At 36.8% G+C, this 25,306-nt stretch overlaps 1 protein-coding gene across 1 annotated transcript in view; it reads left to right on the top strand.

The window, feature by feature from the left end:
- The window catches only part of LOC120539238 (sorting nexin-32-like), a 74,425-nt gene that overhangs the window by 34,415 nt on the left and 14,704 nt on the right, over positions 1 to 25,306 (top strand). Inside the window, exons 3-9 of the mRNA XM_039769114.1 lie at positions 1,238 to 1,348; positions 3,211 to 3,332; positions 8,783 to 8,906; positions 11,054 to 11,158; positions 14,221 to 14,326; positions 20,016 to 20,091; positions 21,476 to 21,515. Of these exons, the coding sequence (XP_039625048.1) occupies positions 1,238 to 1,348; positions 3,211 to 3,332; positions 8,783 to 8,906; positions 11,054 to 11,158; positions 14,221 to 14,326; positions 20,016 to 20,091; positions 21,476 to 21,515 (684 nt within the window). The remainder of the gene's footprint in view (positions 1 to 1,237; positions 1,349 to 3,210; positions 3,333 to 8,782; positions 8,907 to 11,053; positions 11,159 to 14,220; positions 14,327 to 20,015; positions 20,092 to 21,475; positions 21,516 to 25,306) is intronic.

The following is a 25,306-nucleotide window of genomic DNA, read 5'->3' as shown; positions in this document are numbered from 1 at the left end:
AATGAATCCAGTGGTTAATCTAAGGATATTTTTTGTGTCCATGCATTTTTAACAATGTTTACAATGAATTTCATTCTCCCACAGCATTGTGTTGTTTATTTTTGGGTGATGCCATTTTGGGACCTTCCTGTTGACAGTTGCTATGTTCTTACTAGGTAAGGTCAGCTGGAAGTGTGCTGCAACTGCATTATCAGGTGGAAGACATAAAGGTCATTGTTGTAAACTTCTTGGTTGTTTAGATTTGTGGATACAACAAAAAAAGAATTGGCATTCTCATTAAAGTTTTTGATTTGATTTAAATAAATTCTTTTGTTAATTCTCTATGGTAGCTGTTTTATGTTTTGGCTGCAAAACTGTTTAGGTTTTTGGCTTCTCTGCTATGTTCTTTAAATTATATGTTTGTTTATACACCCTAGGCTTTTTGATTAGGTTAATATCTTACTGGTTTCAACCTTTTTCTCTTAATAAAATTCAACCTGCTGATTACATTCGTATTTAAATATTGCTGCCACCCTAAGGAGGCAGTGCAGTATAGTACTAACTATATAATTTAAATGTAATTAATCTTGGTGTTTGTGTGATATGTTTTATAGAAAATGCTAGCACTGATTTGCATTTTCATTTTTCTAATTCTTCAGACTATGAAATATTTTATGAAAAATGTTGTCTTTCCAAAGTAGGAAGGTGTGATGCCACAAATGGTAAATCCAAAAATTCTGATACCGTAGGCACTTAGTCTGAATGGGCTGTGAGTATGCTTGTGTTCATGAGTAAATCCTGTGATGGTCTGACACACAATCTAAGGTTACTTACAAACTTGTACCCAATTCTTCTATGACCCTAATAAACCTAATTGTGGAGTAAGTGAACTCAGTACATGGATGGATGGATAAAACGCAAATGAGAATTGGATTTTCTTGGAGAAGAATTCCTGACTGACAGAAAATGGAGATGAATTATACAATTGCACTACTCTATCATTTTCTAACTGTTATCATTTTTTGCCATTTTTAAAAGCATTGCATAATAAATTTTATCCTTCCATTCATTATGAAATGTAGTCCAGTTAAGAGTCTTGGGGGTCTGAGCTTCTTAATATTTGTCTTGGGAGATGGTAATAGTTATTTCACAGGAATGTAATGAACATGTTTCTCTGGGTTTTTGGCATTTCTTTGAAACTTGCCTGTTTTCTGTTGATTGACATTAACAATATACATATTTTTCTTTCACCTTTTAGACAAACCTTGCTCACTTCAAGAAGCCAGAGTTCTCAGTGGTTAGGCAGCATGAGGAATTCATTTGGCTCCATGACACATACTTGGAGAATGAGGATTACGCCGGCATCATTGTAAGTCCTTGTACAAATCAAAAAGGTCATACATGAAACATGGATGGCAGATATTTAGATACAAAAAACTTGAAAAGAGTAGACATAGCTTGGGTGTGTAGTTGGAAACCAAGATGGGGCTTTCTGTTTTATAAGCACTAATGCGCTCTTCCATGAACTTCAGTTACCTCCCACAGCAATGGCAGACATCCTCTAAGATAAACTAATATTACGGAATGACCAAGCTGTGAGTCAATATACATTTTCCAGCACGTTAGTGAGGGCAGTTTAAGAATACTGGCACATTTCTAACTGTAGCGGTCACAGAAATCTCTGGCTACTTTTTAGTGTGTACACTAAAGCATAAGTTGGTGCATCTCTGGAACTAAAAGGCTATCTATCCAACTACCCTCTCATATCCTACAGGAATTGTGTAAATTTGAGCAAGCAAACTTCTGCTGAGGATTGAAGTTTCTAGATATTCAAAGCTGTCATTGCTAAAGTGGACCTGGGCCTTAGTAGTACAAAGTTTAAGGCAACTTTAATGAACTGCTAGCAGTTGGTTTCTAATAAATAACGCTCTGGAGTCAGAAAAAAAATTGATCCACAAGACTTTTACCAGTATTTCTTTTTCCCACCCATGTAAACTTTAAACTCCACCCCACATTTTACAGCTTTACTGCATTAAGCTGGCTTACAGATTGTCCATTGTGCTTGATCTATAAACATAACACTGGCTCACTACTCATCATGTACATTATTCTTCAGGAAGGATGTCACCTGTAATAGCCATAAGACAGATAGTTCATTCTACTTAAAAGTGATCAGACACAAGCATCCATCTGTTTTTGGGCTTCCAAATTAATTGTGCAGGAAGTTGTATCATCTCTCATATTGGGTTAGTTTACACTTGCTAATTAACCCAATGTGCACTTGAACATTGGAATGAATGTGCAGATCTTGCTTATACAGTGCTGGGTTGGGGATTGAACCAATATTCTGTAGCTACTGTGACCATGTATAACAAATCCAACAGGCTATTATTCCACGCACACACAATTTTCTGAAATTTCAAAAGACTCTCTCACTAGTTCTCATTGTCTACGCCACATTATTCCTTTTTAGATTCATGGCAGGACATAATCTATGCTTGAATGTTTCCCTAAATTTACGGGAAGATTATTGTCAGATGTACGGAGGATGGTGACATTTTTACTTGCGTGTGCTAATCAGCAAGCAACACATCACCACTCTCTGCTGCCGTGATTAATGAGTATAACTACCTTACCTCAAAAACATTTGTGTTCCTTACCCTAAATGCCTACTTTAGCTCAAAACTGTCTTCCTTACCTGAAAAATCTCAGAAAAATAGCATTCATTTTTGTTTTTTTAATCCTTTAAAAACTGCTTTTGTTCGGTCAGTGTGAAATATCTTAATTTTTTCCTTCAAATTCCCAGACTTGCACATAAGTTAAAGTGACCGACTAATCTAGTAATATATCACTGCACTGTGGTGAAAATCCATGAAGAGATCGTGCTATCTGACAAATATTTCAGACAAACATACAATATAAGGTCGTGGAGCAGCCTTTCTACACACTAGGCCATTGTGCCAGCCATATTTTAATGGAATAGAATAATCAAGTTCTTTTGCAGGTTGTATTAATAGATCAAATTCACCAAAATTTTGTCTTCAGCCTTGTGGACCATAGCAAAAAATAGAAAAAAAAATCTGTAGTAGACAGTAATAGGCGAATGACGGCAAAAAGTGTCTCTACACTGCAGCTGTGTAGTGCAAAACTATAGTACACTCAGTATGTATGATCACATGGGAAGAGCAATTTACTTTGACTTTAATATTTTCTTCTTTCTTTTTCTCATAGATTCCACCGGCACCACCCAGGCCTGATTTTGAGGCATCTCGGGAGAAACTGCAGAAGTTGGGTGAGGGCGATGGCTCCATGACCAGAGAGGAGTTTGCCAAAATGAAACAGGAGCTTGAAGCGTAAGTCTTTCACCTAGTAAATGGACCATTGAATACCCCAGACAATAAGTTGAATTTTAATGTTTTTAAGCTTGCCACAGCAAATTATGTCTAGTTTGTGCCTTTTTAACATTTGGTGGTTTTGAGTAAAATCACAAATAGCGGGGTTTTGCAGTTATGCACAAGAAATAAAACATGCAATGTAAAGGCACTTGAAATGCTCCTTAGTCAGATCTAGTGGTGCAACGGATCAAAAAACTTACGGTTTATATCGGATCACGGTTTTAAGTCACGGATCGGATCAATTTCCGGATCAGCAAAAAAAAAAAAGACAAGACAAATTTAACTCTCCATTTATTTAGTTAAGTTTTTTTTGCCCATTAAAAAGCATTCAACTCAAGACTCATTCCACTCAATTATATAAATACAAATTAAGGTGCAATATAGGGTTGTTAATGTGGACACAATAAAAAACAACTTTAAATGCAATTTAAGGAATCATTGCTTCTTACTTTGAACATGGAGAGAGAAATAAAAACTAGCTTATGTCCACATCATCAAAAAAGTAGAAAGAAAGCAAAGCAGACCTGAGCTTATAATTTCAAATTTTTTTTCAAAAACATGAGGAAATCTATATTTTCTGGGGAAAGTGTAGATCTGTTTGCTGTAACTATGTCCCCTGCTGTTGAGAACACCCTCTCGCTATGCACTGAAGTGCCAGGGACAGCAAGATGGTGTCTTGCCATTGTGGCAAGGTAAGGGTATTTACATTCGTTGCTTTCCCACCAAGTCAGTGGGTCACCATTGACTGGAATGCCACTTGCTGCCTCATAGGATACCACCTCCTCTTTGATGGTGTCAGCAAAAGCCTTTCTGTGCAAAGGTCTTGCCAAAAAGTTCTACCATTGCCGACTTCTTTTGAGGAGGAGATGTGTCTGCTCCTGTTGGTGCTGCATATTGATGCTGCAGGGAAAGTTACATTATAGATTAAAAGTTTTTTTTTCATAGACATTAAAATGTGGCAATAACTTAATAAATAACTTAATAAACTTAACTAAAAACATTATCATAAAAAATATATAATTTCAAAATATTTATTTTCTTTACCTCTTCACAGTCTTCAGTGCCAAGACTGCTCACAATCTCAGTAGTGAGATCACTGTATGTCATCCGGCGTAGAGCAAGGTCTAGGTGAGACAGCGACTTGAACTTTGGATCAAGTGCAGTAGATCTGTGAAGGTAGTCCTGTAGGGTTGGTGGTGAAGTGTATCTGGGCTTTAGGTCCTCTAATGGCAGTCTTGACATCTCTTGTGATGGTGCTGTCTTCCTCACTTGGGGCCATGGATTGTAAGATCCTTGTTTTCAGAGGCAGGATCATGGACACAGAAGGTGCAGTTTCAGTGCTCAACAGAGTTGTAACCATTTTGAGTGGTTTGAGCAGCTGGAGGACCTCCTCTGCCACTTTAACATCATCATCAGACAAGGTGACGATGTCTCTGCCCTTTTTCTTCAGTGTTTTGTCTGTTAGTGCAGAGTATATAGCTGCCTGCTGCTCAAGATAACGCTCCAACATATAAGTGGAGTTCCACCTTGTTGTGACATCATGTATGAGCTTATGAGTAGGCAGCTGTAGCATTTCTTGCTTGGTCTTAAACACATGAGCAGCTGTTGAGCTTCGGTGGAAGTAGGAAACCACCTTCCTGATCCTCCCAAGGAGGCGGGCCATCTTACACACTTTCATTCCCTTTTGGGGTGCTAAATTAATTGCATGTGCAAAGCACCCTATCTGTGGGCCCAGTCCTGATTCATTCACTGCATTTATTTAGTTTTTGGCATTATCTGTTGTGACTGGGATATTAGTATTGGGCCTCTCTATCCTCCACTCTGCCACTGCTTCCGTCAATATGTGTGCCAGTGTGACTGTCCTAGAGGGGGTGTGTCTGCAGCACAGGGCTTCGTATCTCCCACTCCGCAGTGATGTAATGAGCGGTCACGGTCACATAGCTTTTTGTTGCCCTGGAAGTCCACCCGTCTGTAGTTAGGGCCACAGAAGATGCCTGGGACAGTTCAGCCATAACTTTTGACTTTTCCTGCTCATACATACTTGGGACGATATTGTCACTGTAGTGAGTGCGCGACGGAATATCATAGCATGGCTCAAGCATGTGTATCATATGTTTAAACCCCTTGTTTTGCACAACGGAATAAGGCCTCATGTTTGCAGCAATAAACACCCCAATTACTTTTGTAATTGCTTTAGCCCGGTCTGATTGGGCAGCGAAGGGCTGCTTAAATGCCACGGATATCTTTGGTTGTTGCGCAGTCGTGGGTCCTGTCACATCAGGGTGGTGTTGTTTTAAATGAGTGGCCATGCCTGACGTATTGCCAGTCTCATAGGGCTTACTCGTGCCACACAGTCAACAAACTGTGGTGGTTTTATCCACCTCCCTTTTCCCATCAACATATTTAACAGGGAAGCCAAAATGCTCCCACACGTGAGACTTAAATGATGCTGGAGGTTTGTCGAGCTCATCTGATCCTCTGCTTGAACTGCTACCACTGGCCATGACCACGCGTATGAAACAGCAAACCGGACAAAAGTCAAGCAAAAATGCTCGAGAGGTTGAATTCGTGCGCGAGAGAGACAGAGTTAGTGCGTGAGAGAAGTTTAATTGCAGTTCAGTACGCGAGAGAGACAGAGTTAGTGCGCGAGAGAGGTGGAGAGAGTGAGCGAGAGACACGTGCACAATACAGTAGAACTTTATTTTTCTCGGATCTTCGGATCACATGCGTACTGAACCGTGGATAGAAATCAATTCAGATCATGGATCAAAGTGATCCGTTGCACCACTAGTCAGAGCCATGTGTAACATTTTCCCTTGTACTAGGCTCCATCAATTGTATAATGCCAGTCTGCATTGATACAGTAGAAGAAATAGTCCAGCTTGACATCATGCACATATCTGACACAATGCCATCTCCATCTAAGGAACACGCACCAAAAAGTCTGACTTTTAAGTAGGGGAAAGAGAAGAGTACAGTGTTAATTTAATTCAATGCATATAATCCACTAAAATTAATTGAGTCCACCAATCTGGCTATTTCAATTTCACTTTGAGGGTATTCCTGTTAGGAATTACTTATTCTGAATGTATTTTATTATCAGGTGATTACTATGACCTTGACTGATAAAAACATGTTTATAAAAGCCATGCCAGGTCTAACAGCGAATCATTAATTTGTGTAGAACCTTTAAAGATATGCAGGAACACTAAACACTAACATAGCTATAACACACTGATAGACTTGTGCACAGACTAAAATTATAACTGAAGCACAAGTAGAAACATAATGCACCATCAATACATAATGGGATACTTGCGAAAGACCACAACTAGAGTTTATTCAGTAGTAGTCAGAGGAATCTTTTGAAAATGGGGAAAAGCTTTCTCTAACCAGACAGTCAGTTTTGGAAAGTTACAGAGAACAAGAGAAAAGAGCTTGGCAGCAACAATTCAGGTATTGTGTGGTGCCACAATTTAACAGCTGAGTTCTATTTACTAGAGTAAGTTCTACATTTTGGGCAGTGTCTTTGAAATATGGTAACTTGGTTTGGTTTGAGTCTAACTGCTGCTTTGTTTATCACCTTGTTGTCAGTTGATTTTGTGGAAGAAGGAGTTAATAAATGCATGAGAAAAGGCTTCATCATCGAGAAGATCTAGACACAAACGACAAAATGAAGCTGTGACTGCAGGTGCAGTGTGTGACTCAAAATTCAGGTTGCTGTCAAGAAGGCTTGTAAGGGTCATTGCAATGATATGACAGGATCTGATATTTAATTAAAAGAAGTCGAGCTTTTGAATACACAAACTAAAGAGTTTTTAAATGAAGCAGAAATGTAACGGTAACACTTTTGCACTCTGTTGTAAGGATGGCCCGGATTCCGCTTCTTGTCTGCAGTGATTGTAGGTTTTTGCTGCATGTGAAGATATCTGCACAATGGAAGATGCAGTGGAGAATTTCAGGTGTAGTGGTAACAGCAACACTCTTTATTTACAAAAAAGAGAGCGAGAGAGAGAGAGAGATTGTATTAAATATCACTGGTCACATTCTGAAGAGCTGTTCAATCTCGGTGAAATAAGGCAAAACACCACTTCATCCCAAATCATATTTATTCACCTTGAGCCAATTTGGAGTTGTTGGTCTATACTTTAGGGAATCTAAACTTGAATAACTACAAAAGAAGCAATATTTGTAAAATGAAACATCCAAATGTGCAACTAATATGTAAAATTATTTTTTTGCTTCTGTGTTTACATAGATGCCAAAATGAAAACAATCTGGCATAAACTACTTAAAAGCTGATCTTAAAAGCATGATCTTATAGATGATCAGACAAACTTATATTCCCACTTTCCAGCTGCAGTCAGTCTGTAAATAATGAAGTTAACAATGCCCAAAATATGATAGAAGAAGTTCCCGTATGAAGATGTAGGTGTTTTCTATTGCCAACATGTTTCAAAATGTCTGTTCATTTCCTCCAGGCTGGGGCGACTTCATTACAGTGTGATAAGATCGCCTACATTATAAGTGGAAACATTATAATATTTAAAAATTATGGATATACAGAGAACTATTATTTGTTTTAAATGTTGAATGTAATCTCTTCTAATAAACAGCCACAAGTTCAAGACAAATCTCTAGGGAAATGTCCTAATGCTACCCAATTGGTGACAAAATTGGCCAAACAGAAAATAAATAAATAACAGTAACAGAAGATTATGAAAGTTGATTGTACCAAATATTTAAACACTTAGACCCAAGAGTAATAGCAAAATGATAAAACTGACTAAAATCCATGTAGCACTCAGAAATAACCAAGAGACAAAATACTGTATGTTTGTTTAAATGTTGGCAGGATGTTGTTAAACAAAAATGATATACCACCATAGGGTTTAAAAAATGGAGTAAGTCATTAGTCTCTGACGACCATTCTGGGGAGACAGTAACCAAACAGTATATCTAATGGATTCCTTCTTTAGTAATACCCGGACAAAATCTCCACCCATGGAAGAAGGTGTAATAACTTAAATTGCTGAGTGGCACAGCTGCATTACAGTATGTGATTCATTTTTCCTTATTTTTCAATGAAGGAGCCTCAAAACTGGATGCTTATTAAGTTGTGGTTGAATATTACTTTTATGGCCAGTAATCCTACATTATTGTGGAATTTGTTTTGCTAGTCTATAAGAAAAATGAAAAACACAATGAAACATAAATCAACCCCTTTTAATTCTAGTCAGACCAGTGTGTAATGGTAATGACCTTGTTCTTGATTGTTATGTAGTGATGTCATTTTATACTCTGTCAACCTTGCTGTACTGCAAATTGTGACAAAAAACAGCACAGTGACAGTGATTCAATTCATCAAACATCCGAATCCTGAGAAAAAATTATTTTCTTTCATCCAGGGAATACCTAGCCATCTTCAAGAAGACAGTGGCAATGCATGAGGTTTTCCTTCAGAGGCTTGCAATGCACCCCATCCTACGCAGAGACCACAACTTCTATGTGTTCTTGGAGTATGACCAGGATGTAAGTTTCTTGGTCATTTGTGAAGTTTCTTTTTGGAGTGTTTGATGTTTTCTTAGCCTTTTTCAAGTGATTGTTTAAAGCTGCTATGAGTTGGTCTATACAATACCTGGAATACATCTGAAATTTTGACATTTGTTAATGGAAAGAGACAAAATGTTTCTGCTTGCATACGTACTTAATCTTCTCCCATTATACTTTACAGTGTTGTCCTGCTGAGTACTTGCTATATTGTCGTCTGTGGCTAAGAATGAAGAGTACTCTAGAGCAGGGGTTCCCAAACGTTTGGACGTCAAGTACCACCTGAGATTAAGTGAGTTGCGTTGCGTACCACCCGCACCTTGTTGAAAGGGAGGGAGAGCTGTAAGGGGGGGAGTTTGGGTCTAAACCGCCCCGAAATCTGAATAAAAGTTAAAAAATTGGAAGAAATTATGCATAAAATTAATGAAAAAATTTGTACATGTACATAAATTGATAAATTCCGCCCCGAAACTTAATCCTGCCTTCGGCCTGTTTGTGATGCAGTTGCCGAAGACAAAATGGAATCGGCTTTGTGCTTCGATGTAGTGACTACGATGCGATACAGCGGCAGTGCACGTATAACAACAAACGCGAGCGGTTTCTGTGAGGCAGAGTTACCGAAGACTAAATAGTGTCAGCGTTGTGCTTTCATCTAGTGACCAAAAGCTCAAACAGTGAAGAAGTAGAAGTTGACTTCCGCGAAACGGAATTATGGTAGCGTTAAATGAACTAAATACTGATTCGAATAATAGATTTCACACCACACTAAATTTGGGAATCCACGTATTATTGTATTTAAACAGTTTCATTGGTTTTTGCTCACAACAGGCTTGTCATTAAGGGTTTCGCACAGATAAATTAAATTTCAGGAACTGCGATGTGTACCACCTGAAAAATCTCCGCGTACCATACCACAGTTTGGGAACCACTGCTCTAGAGTAATAACTGCCATACTCATGTTAACGTTGTTAGGTGGTTATAATAAAATCTCCATATGTAATCATTTATTAATAATTTCTACAATGCAAATAATATCAATCATATTTACTTATAAATGAAGTATGCTATCCAATATGGCTATATGATGATATTTTCAGAACAACTCTTATGCTTTATAAAGTGCAGCACTTTCTGTGGTCTCAAAGAGCATATACCAGACTATGAAGTGTTTGGAATGTTCTCTCGTTTTAGATGACAATAAAGGCAAAGTCCAGTATGGCAATAAGCTGCTGGGTTTAATTTCTTTAATTTTAAGCTACAGCAAGTTCTCTTTCTTATTAATAATAAATATTAGCACTTAGTAATAAATACTATTAAGTACTATTTTTCCGGATGTCTGCTTTTCCTTATTCCATTTATTTGTAATGTTGTTATAAGGATTAGCTTGCTTATTTTCTTGCAAAAGTATCAAAGCTCCCCAGAATACACCCAGTTGGATGTGGAGAAGGTGGTGTTGTGAACACTTTACAGACGGACTGGTTCACTGTTTGTTAACCTTGGTGATTTGCTATATTGGTTTTCATAGAACAGACACAAGGCCTACTGCTATAGTTCGAATCCTAGGACCAGGCACTGTCTTTATGAATTTTACAGTTTCTTGTCTGTTTGGATTTTTCTCCCATACATCCTAATGCCCATGAGTTAGCTTAATTTCTGAATGTAAACTGACTGGTTTGAATATGTGCGGGAGAGTGTACAAGTATGCCCTGCTGTGGATTAGTACACTTTTTGGGCCTTGTTTTTGCTTTATCTTTGAAGCTGCCAGAATAGGCTCTGTCTCCCGAGCAAACTTAAGTGGGTTTAAGTAGTTTAGATAGTCGATGCACAGATTGATGTTGGGATGAATATTGAAAATTCAGCTACCTCTATACTGTATGCTTACTTATTAATAAACTGTTAAGACTCAGCAGGCACACCATTAAACCCGTATTTTGGGTCTTGGTTATGTGTACTTTGGACCTGCACCTTATTTCTCAGCTTCCCCCATGATGTAAGTGGACCTGGAGCGCTTCTCTGAATTCTAGGCAGCTGTGATTAATCTTCCAGTAATGCAGAAGTTAATGCAAACTGATGGAATACAATATGTCTGCTTTTGTCAACCAGTTAATTAATTTATTTTTATCTTCTAGCTAAGTGTACGAGGGAAAAACAAAAAAGAAATTTTTGGTGGGTTCCTGAAGAACATTGTGAAAAGCGCCGATGAGGCCCTGATCACCAGCATGTCTGGACTAAAGGTTTCCTACTTCAGTTCATTTATTCCATCCTGCATTGTGTTTTAAATATCTGCTCAATCCTGTTTGTTAACTTAACTTTTTTTCTTTATCTCTAACAAACTGCAGCATACAGAGTATATCTTAAGAAACAGGACTGCAAAAAAAAATTACAGCTGCCTTGAAAATATAGTGAACTGATACTACCATGTTTATTATTGATCTTCATAGAGATAGGACAGTCAGAGCTTCATAGTTAGTAAAATGAGAAATTACTAGTTGCACAGTCCATGGCAAATTTTACAATATCCTAAAAAAATCTGGACTGGTCTCCCCTAGACATTCTTGTATACTCAGATATGGGAATGGATATTTGAGGAATAAACCACAAAACAATGATTATATTTTTATATTGTGTACATTAAAGAACTGTCAACATCAAATCAAATTAATGATATATTGAACAATTATTATAAAAGTAAAGTTGAATAAATCTGACTCTGCAGCTGCATGAATACAAGGGATAAAGTACCACTTCCAGTTAACAGAAATAGCCCAATAGTTGATACAAATCTAAGTTTTGTACCTAATACTTGTATGCAAAATTTGGTTGACCTAAGTGAAAGTGTACTAAAGTTCACGTGTTTACATACACACAGACATCATTCCAAAAATGGTATTTTCAGACTCAAGGAGGTCTAAAATGTCGACATTCATTAAAATTTCGAAATTGAACTTTTGGAGGATTCCAATACTTTCCTTATACTTTGTATATGAGAAAATAAAAATGATTCAAAAGTCTGATTTATAATTAATTATTTTCATAGCTGCACCTTAGTTGGTATGAAATATATCCCTCCTAATGATTGGATGCATGTTTTGAACAATGAACATTCCATAAAGGTCTGTAATATGTATTAAAATACAATTGAAACTTAAAAATAACAACAACCTTACATTCTGTCCCAAAAAGAAATGCTTTTGACTATAGTCCTTAACCTGGTCTTGGAGGTTTTTTTTAATCAAGCTTTACTTGTCGTCAGCTCTCTGATTTCCGGACAGGATGAGTTCGATATTGTAAAGAGGACTGACCTTGTTCTTCAATTATTTTCTTATTAATTTAGATTCATGATTACTATCTACCACATGCTGAATTTACTTTAGAGCATTGTGTCACATATCTGTCCATTTATTAGGCATGAAACAATACACTTAACCCACACTTCACCCGCGATTCAGGCTTCATGATGTAATATTTCAACAATATTTCTTTCATGAAAGAAATGTACTGTATATTTACTGTTACTTATTATTAGACATGGCTTACAAATACTAAAAAAATAAAATATCGTAAATACTAACAAAGTATTGACATTGTAGTAAACTAAGATGTGTTCCATGTTAAAATGCAAGTAAGAATTTCACTTTATTCTGTTCACATGACAATAGCAACCATGAATACCTACAATATAAAGTTACTGCAGTGCAGTACCATCCAGATTTAAATGTATGTTCTGTTTTCTAAGTTAACACCAAGCAGTACTCCAGCTATGGCTGTTCTTTAATTTCCAGCTTGAATTCCTTACTGGCCTGTTAGCTGTGGGTACTGATTAGATTTATGAAAAATTCATAATTTAATGTAATAGAAAATGAGAATGTCAGCACTGCATGAAGTAGAAACCTCTCGGTTGTAGCAATATCCCTGGCAGTTCAAAAAACTCCATTAACTGGGTAAAAACAAAGCAAGGACAGGCATATACTGTAATTTGACCATAAAAGCAAGCATTCAGCTGCTTTTTCTCTCAACCATTCCAGGAGACTTCTGTGAAGACCGATACAAGGTTCATTGCTGTATTATTCTTCCTTGCTATAATCTTCCCCAGTTTCTGAATCCGTATCAGTCATCAGTGTATCAATGTCTCAAACACCCATTTTTAATAGAGTTTAAAATTTTTGAGGTTTTTTTTTTTTAGTTTATTAAATAAGTCTTTACTGAGAATTATACCAAAATGACACCTTTTATTGGCTAACTAAAAAGATTACAGCATGAGGCAATTCAGGCCCCTTCCTCAGGCAAGATATTGTAATCTTTTTAGTTAGCCAATAAAAGGTGTCATTTTGCTGTAATTCTCACTAAAATCATAATGGATAACACGGTACAACATGCTCGTACTACTAAAATAAGGCTTGTAATATTTAAATGTGTGTGTTTTATTTTAGATAAGATGTAGCTTTTAAGCGAATAAACTGTTTCTTAAAGACTAACTATACTATAGAGCTCATAAGGGAAAATTATCTTTGTATGTATTAACCAAAAGTTTAGGAAAAGGGAATGAAGAATGTAAATGTAGGCACGGTACAAAGTGCTGACAAGCTGCAGATTAGGCTCAGTGATGACCTCACTGTCAGGGAGCAGATTCAAAAGGGAGAAGCTGAATGAAGGCAAGTGTTTGAAGGGCTACCGTGGAAGCTAAAAAGTTTTAGAAGACATTTTGGGCCAAGTTTGAGATAACTGTAGAAATGGTGTCTGCTGGATTAGTTAACAAGTCCCCAATTTGTTTGATTGATGGTTATTTAACTTGTATCTCATAATTAGCTTAAGGTAACTTCAGTATGATACACCAGCCAAAAAAATGAAATGTAAGTGGTTGAAGCTTGCTTCTTTACAGTGCATATTACAAAAGAATGGGCATGTTAAATTACACTGATATCTCTCCTGGAGATGCTAAGACAAGGTTTGCTGTTTCTGATACTGATTTGAATCATTTAGGTTTCTCTGTTCTTCTACTTTTGACTTCCAGTATTTTAATGCCTGGTTTCTCTGCAAATAAACATAAGTAAGGATTAAATTAAAGTTTCAATACTTCATCTTGAAATGAAAGATTGTACCTACTGAAACCAACTGTAACACTAGGAATAACAAAATGCACAACATTGTACAAAGCGAGGAATTTCTCTTCAGAATGTGCTGACCTTAAGTAAGAATTGGAATGTAAATAATCTGGCTCTTTTAGTCTGTTCTAGACAATCTAAAAGAGAAAGTGCACAAAGATGCACTCATGTGGCTTCTATCTTTCCCTTCCTAGGAGGTGGATGATTTTTTTGACCATGAGAGAACATTTCTTCTAGAGTACCACACCAGGGTAAAAGATTCCAGCTTAAAGGCTGACCGCTTGACCCGCTCACACAAAAGTAAGTTTTCATGCTTGACTTTATCAATATATTCCACTTGGTCATTATTGTACCTTTTTAAACCTTGTTGAAATGGACTTTGAATGGAGTTTGATAAAAACAGTGCATCAAGTGAAACTACTATACAGTCACCCTCAATGTGATATGTTGCCAGAAACGGAAATGTGTCTTTGAGACTGTTAGTGTATATGAACTTCAAACCTTTTGGCCAACTGCAGTAGCAGCTGATGAATGTCTGGAGAAATCATTAGTGGCAGTGTAGTGGTCATATGGACAGCAGTGCCAAAATTTCTTCAATGCATCCAGACCACTGCCTTGGAGGTTAGTGGAAAGCTGTAAACGGAGGAAAAGAGTTCTCTTGATTTAAGTGGAGCATGATGCCAGGTTGATTGTTGAAGTCTTTATTTTTATACTTACCTTTTCTGTTTAGTTAACTAACATTATTACTGTCTGTTTTTGAAGAATGCCAAAACACTTCAGTCGATTAGTTTTTAAAGATCTAAGTAGTCATTAGTAACAAATGAGTTTTGAAATGTAATAGAAACATTATAGTCCACTGCAATCTGCTGAGGTGATATTACCCAACAATGGCAGTATGTTAATGGAAGGGAAGATGAAGATATCTTCATGATCAAACCTGTAGGAAAAGCAACATTTAAAATTAAAATCTGTCCTCCAAAGTTAGACATTTCTACAGCAAATCTGTGCTTCAGCCATTTTTATTAAAGATTGTACAAAAATACAATCATATTACAAAAATATTTATCCATAATACATATGGCATAAAAGAAAAAGAAATGCTTCTTATAATTACAAGCTGGCATATTGTCTAAAAACACAGCTTAATTAAAAAAAGTAGTTTTCACCATTTGTCTAACAAAATATATATACAGTGCATCCGGAAAGTATTCACAGCGCATCACTTTTTCCACATTTTGTTATGTTACAGCCTTATTGCAAAATGGATTAAATTCATTTTTTTCCTCAGAATTCTACACACAACACCCCATAATGACAACATGAAAAAAGTTTACTTGAGGTTTTTGCAAATTAATTAAAAATAAAAAACTGAGAAACCACATATACATAAGTATTTTCCGGATGCACTGTACATACTCTCATAAGTTGATTCAATTAATTGATATTGACATTTAAACATTGGCTATATGTAAAAATACAGGCAATCACTAATTCACACTACAGCTTTTTAAGCTGTTAAAATTATACATTTAAAATATACATTTACTACATTTATACAGGTTTTTATTTTTTCATACCAGCTCTACGATTTGTAATTCTTGAGGTGTAATTATAAATATGGGTTACCTCTTTAATTATGCAGTACTTGTCTCTTACCAAAAGCTATGCTGAATGATGTCACACAAAACAAATAATAAACACAGTACAAACATTTTATAAAGCCACAAATCTATCAAATTTTGACGTTAAGCTAGCAAGCACAATGTTTACTAAGTAGCAATTTCAAATTCTTTTTTACATTGTCTTTTTCTAATTGAAAATGTGAGCTGCCATACTTAACACAAGCTCACTCACACAGTCCAAACTCAGTCAAGCAATGTCCGTTTTAATTAAAGGACAGATAAAAATGTCTGACTTCATTAAAGTAGGTTTTCGTGCCATTTGTCAAGTTGCATAGGATGGTTCCTCTGATTCCTTCTTCTCAGTTTATTACTCCACTTTGTTTAATGCAATGGTTGATATTCCAGTCTTCCTGTGGTAATACCTTGTATAATGGAGCACTACAACTAAATTACCGCAAAGCTTAGAAAAGCAGATACTGAAGTCTTTTGTAATAAAATTCGCTGAGGATTCTAATGAACTTGGAAGAAGACAATGGGAAACTACTGCAAACATGTAAGAAGTTTCCTAACATGCTATAGAGCAGTCGGCTCCTCAGCATTATTTGTGGGCACTTAATTGATTTTTAGAAGGACATCCTATATGGAAAACATTTACCCCTTTCTGTGACAAATAAGGACGAGAAATGCAATAACATTTGTTGACAACAAAGGTGTCTCTACTCATTCATTTGGGGCCCTGAAAGTATTTTCCCGAAAGATGTTTCCAGGGCAGGGTTTAAAGACTTCATCTGATCAGAGCAGGCTGGATTTGACAGCTTGGGCTTCTATGGTGAGGGGATGAGAGGCCAGTGTATGAAGGAAGAATGTGGTATTTTGGTATAAGGTAAATAGGGGATTATTTTATTATAGATTTTTAAAAGTTCACCAACCACCTCACATGCTAGTCTGGGAACATTATTTGAATAGATACACCTGCTGAGCAAATAGTCTGTATTGTTTTGTAATTCCTTTGTACCTTTGTGTCCAGCATTGCATTATTACCAGCTCTTTATGATATAACCTTTTCTTATTCATATGTTTGTCTCCATAGGTACTTTGGGTTTCTGAGACAGTACAGTGTGCACATCACAACAGACTCATGATAACCTTTGGCTTTTACCAGAACCCAGACTGATTTTAAGCTAAATGCTTTTTGTAAACTGTTTTTATTATAATTGTTATTATATATATATATATATATATGTATATTTTTAAAGACAAACGAGATTAGATTAAACAAGTTTAATGTCAAAAAGAAACGAAACTCCCCATTCCACCGGCTAATCCCTCCCTTACCCTCACAAACTCACAACATTGGCAGAGGGCTGAGAAAGAACAAAGTCATAGCCACAAACTCTCCACGCCCCGATTTGAACTAAATAAGTGATTTTTTAAGAAGTGCTACTCCTTTTCCTAAAGATGATATTCTGGATGGAGAAGAGAAATTTATACAAGCTGCTGAAAACTCTACAAGGAATAAGTTCCAACAGGAATCTACTAGACATTGCTCTTGCTTTTTCCAGCATAGCAGCTAAGGAGCTCACTGAAATCAATTTCTTATTACAGAATGAAAAGGAGTATTATGGAAAATCAAGAACTTAAAACGTTCTGGAGAAAAACAAATAATTATATCCAAAATTAGTAAAAGAGAGGTGAAAATGGAGGTCCACAAAGATGTGGCAGGTGGGCAGGACCAAAACATGAAAAAGGAACCAGACACTAAGAGAGCATACCCTGCAAACGGAGTCTGGGGCTAAACACATTAAACATCATTTTAAAGGAATTGTAAGCTAAATGCTGAAACTTTTAAAATCGTGATTATAGTTTCACTGTAAAAATCTGTGTGCCTGCATTATTGTGCAGTGTTCTAGAAGGACAGCTTAGTGTGGGTGGAAAGTGTCTTTAGATGATAACATTGGCCCTTGTCTGCATTTGGCAGGCTAGTTAGTTGTAGCACTAGCTGGTACGGACAAAAACATAAAAAGGACAATAGACTAGCAATGCTGCACTCTGCTGTTGAGTTAACTGTCTGAATGTAGCATTCCTCCTTACAATATGCATTTCATATGCTAAATTTCCACATCTTGCATTTTCCATCCATTTTAAAAGTTTGTTACTTTAGTGTGTAACTATTGAGAAAACACAGGCTGTTTTTACCATAGTTATTTTGAAAGTGAACTGAATTTACATAGGAAAATTCTCTTTTTACTATTCAAGTCTGTCAGGTATATTTTTTCAGTTTTACATGGGGGGTGGGGGTGGGGGGTGGAGGCAAATCAGGTTGCATGTTTTATAGTTTGGATAAAAGCAATGGGATCCCTTATAATGCTTCAGCTAAAATTGTATTCATATTTTTGTGTTGTTTATTATTTGGACATGCAGAAACCTTTTATCTGCCCTGTACCTGTACGCTCCTTCTGGCTAACTGCATACCACTTCATCATGATCCAAAAGTTACAGTCACTGTAACCAACATACTGTAGTTGTATGGATATGTACTATCCAACAGAGAGGAAGTACAGGATTCCCCACATTTAGAAATTTCATATAAATCCCTTTTGATTGTGGAGCTTCCAGTCAGACAGTTTGGAGAAGCCAATGCTACTAAAAATCATCTGCTTTTCATCGAAGCCAGTAATATAAAATAAAATAAAAAAATCTCTTCAACCAGAAATAGCATTTTTGTGGTCAAATTATATTGGTAGCTACTTTATGTGCAGTGGGAAGGTGAAACATCAGAAGTGGAAACTGAAAGCTCTCATACCACTTGAACAGAGCGTTAGACTGGCCATGTTAGCCCACCTTCCCGATTGTATTCATGTTTTATTCACAGTTGCTCTTATTAAGGCCACAAGTGCCTCCAATAGCTTCCCAAATTTTCCAAAAATAAAAAACATAAATGACTCAGTACAATAATTCATAAAATATTTGCTATTTAGTGCTGCCTTTGATGTTATTGCCAGGAAAGGTCCATTAAAGGAGTGTAGGCTTAACATGCAACTGTTCACTTATCAGCACTTGTCTGACCTGGGAGAACAAAAAGGATCAAACCAATTAATCATACACTTGACTTACAGAAAGTGAGACTGAAGTTGGAACTCACGCCAAAACAAACTGATGCTGAAACTGACTGTGGAGAAGGCTTGGCTAAGCATCTTAAAAGAATACATCTAGAGTTTCATTGTATATACTCACAAAGTAAAGAAGTCTCTTTTTTGCCTTCTTTGGACTTAACGTGGACAGGTATGGGATGTGTTCATTAGAACAATAGAACATTAGAACAGTCTAGACGAGAACAGGCCATTCAGCCCAACAAAGCTCGTCAGTCCTATCCACTTATTTCCTCCAAGAAAACATCAAGTCGAGTTTTGAAAGTCGCTAACGTCTTATTGTCTACCACACTACATGGTAGCTTATTCCAAGTGTCTATCGTTCTTTGTGTAAAGAAAAACTTCCTAATGTTTGTGCGAAATTTACTCTTAACAAGTTTCCAACTGTGTCCCCATGTTCTTGATGAACTCATTTTAAAATACAAGTCTCGATCCACTGTACTAATTCCCTTCATAATTTTAAACACTTCAATAATGTCACCTCTTAATCTTCTTTTGCTTAAACTGTAAAGGCTCGGCTCTTTTAATCTTTCCTCATAATTCAACCTCTGTAGTCCTGGAATCAGCCTAGTCTGCCATGCAGTCAGCCATGCTTTACCACACACTAATGTCTCTCTTTATAGATCCACTCCTGGATTCCAGTTCATTCCGAAGAGTTTCCCTGTGCTTGTGCTATCAACAGATGGCTCTCATAGGCCTCGTCTAGTGAAATCTTTTCCAACTCTATAAATGTTCAGCCTCATAATTGAAAGAATTTTTGTTCACTTCATGTAGACTGAAATTACTTGCTGAAGCCTCTAGATGGTAATTAAGTACAAAACATTAACATCAAAACATAATATCAATAGTTATATTGCTGCTTAAATATGTGGTTTACAGCCATAAAAAAAAACTTGTCAAAATGAATGAAGTATAAATAATTAAAATATCCATCCATGATCCAACCCACTTAATCCGGTTCATGGTCACAGGGCCAAAGCCTATCTTGGTGTGATTTAATGTCAAATAATAATAGATTTTTAACTGGACATTTAGTTGAAGATTTATAAGCTACATTACTATTAGATCCCAACCTGTTTGCTCTGAGGAAAAAGAAGGAAAGCGATAGGATATCGATCACTCTGCAAAAAAAAACAAAAAAAAGTTTCATCTGTAATTATTTCCCTCCTTGTTTACTTCCTTCTTTCTCGGTTTCATTCCCTGTGTTTGCTTTCACAGATGTTGCAGAGGACTACATTCCAATCTCCTCCGCACTCAATGTTCTGGGGACTCAAGAAAGCAGTGCAATCAGCAGGTACAGTAGTTGGTGTTTTCAGAAATGGAGAATCACCTTGACATCTTGCAGTTTATGTTGATCCACTGCTAGCCCAGCATGAAACTACTGTATTATGATATACAGTATATCTGTAGTAGTACCAGAAATTATTTTACCAGTTTGATCATTGAGAGTCTCCCCATTTTCCTGTGAGGTTTTTCTGGGCAGTCCTGTATTTCAAAGATGTACATAGTAGGCTAAGTGCCATCCCTGAATTAGCTTGTTGTGTGTAATGTGGTTCTGTGCAGGGCTGGCTTATGCCTGGCGCTTGATGCCAAGTCTTCACAAAGTTGCAATGAAAAAAGTGGCTTTAGAAAATGGATGAGAGGGACCTTTGATTTTAATCAAATTGTCAGATACAGATTACAATACAGGAATTGGCTGAGAAAGAATACACATATGCATGTGGCCGAGAGGAGGAGATAAACGGGCACACTGGACGGTGAGGTAGTTGGGAATTGGTGAATAGGGCATACTAACAGTTGTTAACGCATGTCATGAAGGATAGATGAATATACTGCAGACTGTGAAATGTAAGCACCAAAAGGGCAAAGCTATGCAGTCATTAAATGGCTCAGTTGTCAGGCTACAAAATGTTAATCAACAATTGCAGGGCAAAAATTCTATCTGCAAAACGTTAAAAACCACCACAAAGTATTGCTTAAAATTGAAAAAATGACGTGTCAAAAGTTTCCTTATAACAAAGAATAATTACAACACCTAACATTTCAATGCTGTTAAAAATTCTTATCTTTGGTAGCTTTAATCCTGCTCCGAGAACAGAGGGAACAGGTACGAGTGGTGATGGCTGCCAGTAGAAAGATCATTTCATTCCGCAGGTGCCTAGGCACCTTATAAGTTGTTGATGTTGAACTTTGAGCAGAGGAAGTTTAGGTGATGTAGGCCAGTAGTGGAAACCACACTAGACCACAAAGCAGAAGCCACCCTTAGACAATATGGCAGCTCACCACAAGGCACATTCACACACACACACACACACACATCTGGAAAACCGAGTGCCTTCATTAAACATGACAGCATGTCTTTGAACTCGAGGAGAAAAACAATGTGCAGAGAAGACTACAAAAGCACAAGGGGAACATGAAAGCCTGCACACTAGCATGAAACACTGTCCATGTATAGGGAGGTGGTAACACTAGCTGGTGAGCCACCTTGTATTTTAAAAGTATTTTCTTAAATTGTATGTCATTGTTCAGAAGGCTATAAACTAAAGGCAAACCCATCCTCCTTGCCATAGGATTTCCTTGAAGGTTGTTATTGTTTTTAAATTATGAAATATTTTATTTCATGGGTCAAGTTTTTTCATAATTTGATCTGAATTATTTTTTCTCCCTTTTTGCAGGAGCTTTATTAAACTTGCTGAACTCTTTGAGAAGCTGCGGGTAAGGCTTTTTTTTTTTTTTTTTTTTTTTTGGACCCTCTTCCTTAAACTGAAAAAGTGAACGTTTCTGTACCAGATTTTAAACAATCTTTAACACTTTGTTTAAGCTGACACTGAGCACCACTAACTGAAAGCTTAGAGGGAGGAGGTCCTCTTTGAAATATTTGGGAGGAGAAGTCTATGTACATATATTATGATATACTTTACACAAGGAATGTACAGTATATGGAGTAGTTGCCTTGTGGCAGCAGATTATGTGACTCTGCTGCCATCCAGTGGAAGTAAAAACTTTCCAGACTTAAAATTTTTGTACTTACAGTACTGGAATTTCATCTTGAAATAAATAATTGTCCATTGAGTGATGGAGTGGCCCTTTACTTCTCTTTTTCCAATGTCAGTACAAGTGCCAGTGCTACGGTACAATTGTGTTTTTTCAGCTGCTCACTAAGGGGGCGTAGGGGTTAAGAAACTTCCTCAGGAAATGAACTGGCATCCTAGTGGTTTATACCTAACCCCCTTAACTACAAGGCCATACTGCATTGAATTAGTTTTCTACATTTCATGCTCATAATGTTTCATCATACTAAGTGGTAAGGCTGGCTGATTTGCAGTTGGTTGTCAAGGTTAAGTTGTATAACTTGTCATAAGTAAGTTTGAACTAGTGACTACTTTAAACTTCAAAAATGGACTGTAAACTCCAAGATTTAATCCCCATATCTTAAAAAAAGAAAAACAAATGGTATATCACTGCTAAATAAACAGTAAATGTTTCTGATACCATTATAAAATGTAGCTTTGTATGACTGGGGAATGGCGATTGCAATATTTGGCCAGAGCATGAAGAGTTGATCCTGCGAGCTAGTGGCAGGGATTTGAAAAGCAGTGCACCAAAAGCTTTAATTAAGGCTGCTTCATGCCAGTAACTTGTAGATCTCTGAAACGTAAAGAATCCTCACACCTGGCAGTGCTTACACCTATAGATTGGAGGATTTTGATAGGACTCCACCGGTCGATGGTCACGTTTAGAGCAAGGGCATTTATTCTTACTTCTTGAGGCATTCAGTAACTGAATCAGAAGTAAACATCTGATAGGCTTGTATAGCTTCTTTTTGGCAAAAATTTGGATAGTGTTGACTGTGTTCAGGATTTTTTGTTCAAATTATCTGTATTCTGAGTCTTTGGTTGGCTTGAGATGAACTCTCTCACAAGCTAAATATTTTCTAAATAGATCATAAACTTAAAGTAGGGGTTCAAGACCATAGTGATGGAAGAAATTACTAAATAAAAATCCATACCAGTTGCATCTAACTTCTCAGCCAGCATTCAGACTGCAGTTAAAAGTGATTTAAATCTGATTTGACTGTATACTGATATCTAGTCTTGATCTGCAAAATTAATAAATCACACACATGCAGCCTAATAAACAAACATGAGTACCAGATACATAATGATCTCAAATTCCTTACCATGCCAGCAGACAATGGTAAGCGCTCAAAGATGACTTGAGTGGGATCATCTCTGCTAAATCTGTCTGTATGCCTCAGAAAAATCTGCATTTGAGGCATGAAAGTGTGGCAATTCGACTCCTGCAACTCTTCTCTTCGATAATGGTATACTTTGACCTCCTCTTTCACAAGAAAACCACCAGTTCCTTCTACTGGTAAGGAGATCTTGCAACCTTTTGTCACCACTCCATGGCTTCTTTTGTCTAAAGAGAGGGTCAGCAACTCCTGGTATTTGATCATGGCCCTTGGCCCCACCATCATTAGGAGATTAATTATACAGCATGAGCCAAAGTGAAGTACCACATTTCTCAAGGTCATTGCACAAGGTAGAGGCAGCCGAGTGGATTGGGGTGGAGTTCCTTTGATAGATGATCCCTTGTAGTTATCAGTCAGCAACCTGCCTTGGTCTGGTGCACACCATGTTTTCACCGTTTAAGCAATCTTCAAAAATAATAAATCCATCATCACTATGCAACTCGCCTTCCAAACGCACTTCAGCATTCCTCCTAACGGTGACGTCCCAAATCGGAAAACAATTCTTCAGTGCGTGGCTAAATTTAGACAGACGGGTGTTAAATGAAAGGCAGCAATCAGTCGTGGACGCGATGCCAGCAGAGCAGCCTGACTCACACAACAACAGTGGGGCTTAAATCATCTGACTTTTCTTTAGAAACTTACATTTTGATGTTGTATATAGGGATGCTACCTTACTTTTAATTATATATCTTATGTTTTATAAAATCATATGGATTTATTTATTTATTATTCTTTTGTACTTGCTCCTTAATATTCTTAAGTACTCTTATATGTTTTCTTTTCTTTTCTTGTAACTTCCTCTTCTACATCTTGTAAAGCACATTGAGCTACAATTTTTTCATGAAAGGGTGCAATATAAATAAATGTTGTGTTGTTGGGATAGTATAGAGATATAAAATAACCTTGGGTTTGAAAAATATACCGAAACAAAGAGAGCTTGTGCAAATGCTACACAAACAGCGACTATTGTGGAAATTGAACATAAGTACATGGTTAGGGGATGTAGTAGTGCTCATTGCTGTGCCTGCATGCTGCCCCTTCCTTATGTAGTACAATAAACCAAACCATATAGATATTACATACAGAATTTATAAAATAAGGAATGGTTCAGTGTTTCTTTGTTATTTTAAAGGAAATGTAACAAATAGGTGGTGGCCTCTCAAGGTTTCTTATTCGTTAATACCTAACCGCTCATCTTATCTCATCTTCACATTTTCCCTGAGGTCACTGTGTCACTTTTATGGCTTGGTATCCCAGACTCCCATGATCAAATATGCATGAAGAAGTGCTTCCTGGTATCTGTGGCAAATACTTTTTCTATTTAATTTCAACTTGTATCTGTCAGAATGTGATTTTTTTTTTTTTAATTTTTTTTTTTTTTAAATTAAGGGATGAAGTTTAATGATTATTTATGAACTAAAAATGATGCAATCATCCCCATATAGCTGCTTTTGCTGATGAATGTCTTGCCCATTAGACCTGTGGTGCATTTCATTGCATTTTGCACACCTTTTTGGCAACCAGCACTATTAAAACAGTTCTCTTCAGGGTGTCAACTGTGGAGAACTTAGAGTTATGTAGTGACGAATGGATGCAAATCTGGACTGTGATTTTCCTCTAAAATAGTTTCTGTCCATCTCAGAAATTATTTACCCAGTGGATAATTTCCAGTTCTCATTATAAATAAAAAAAATAACAGTTACACTCTGTCTAATTCACATGAAAAAAATAATATACCCAGGTATTCAAATAATAAGGTTTTGGCATATTTTTACATCCAAAATGTCATTTAAGGACATGCATTTGTTTGCCATAAAGAGGTGACAATTGTACAGTTCCGGATTTGGCGAGCTTAGGATGTTTTCTTGATATGAAGTTCATCAAGCATATGAAAAATTAATTTACGTCTGATCAGGACACAATACTTGGTCTTTCTAAGTGGTCGTTCTTACATATTATAACAATTATTGGCCATACATATGTGACAGTGACTAGATGACAGTAAGTGTTGTAGATCTCGCCCATTTTAATAAGGATCTGCAAGGACAGGTAGGTGATGCATTGACAAAACATACATCAGGTAATGTTGACCATTCAGAGGTTCTGAAATAGATATGAGCATTATTGTGTGGGGCCCATCCATTACAGCAATCTATAATCTCTCCTGCTTGAAATAGATCTGACTACACAATGTTGTGTGAAGGAGATCTGGTACCATGTATTTAGCAGACTAATAATGGAAATATGGTAT

Source organism: Polypterus senegalus, chromosome 11 (genome assembly GCF_016835505.1).
Source record: "Polypterus senegalus isolate Bchr_013 chromosome 11, ASM1683550v1, whole genome shotgun sequence".
NCBI lineage: Eukaryota > Metazoa > Chordata > Cladistia > Polypteriformes > Polypteridae > Polypterus > Polypterus senegalus.
This window is presented reverse-complemented; position numbering and strand designations above follow the sequence as displayed.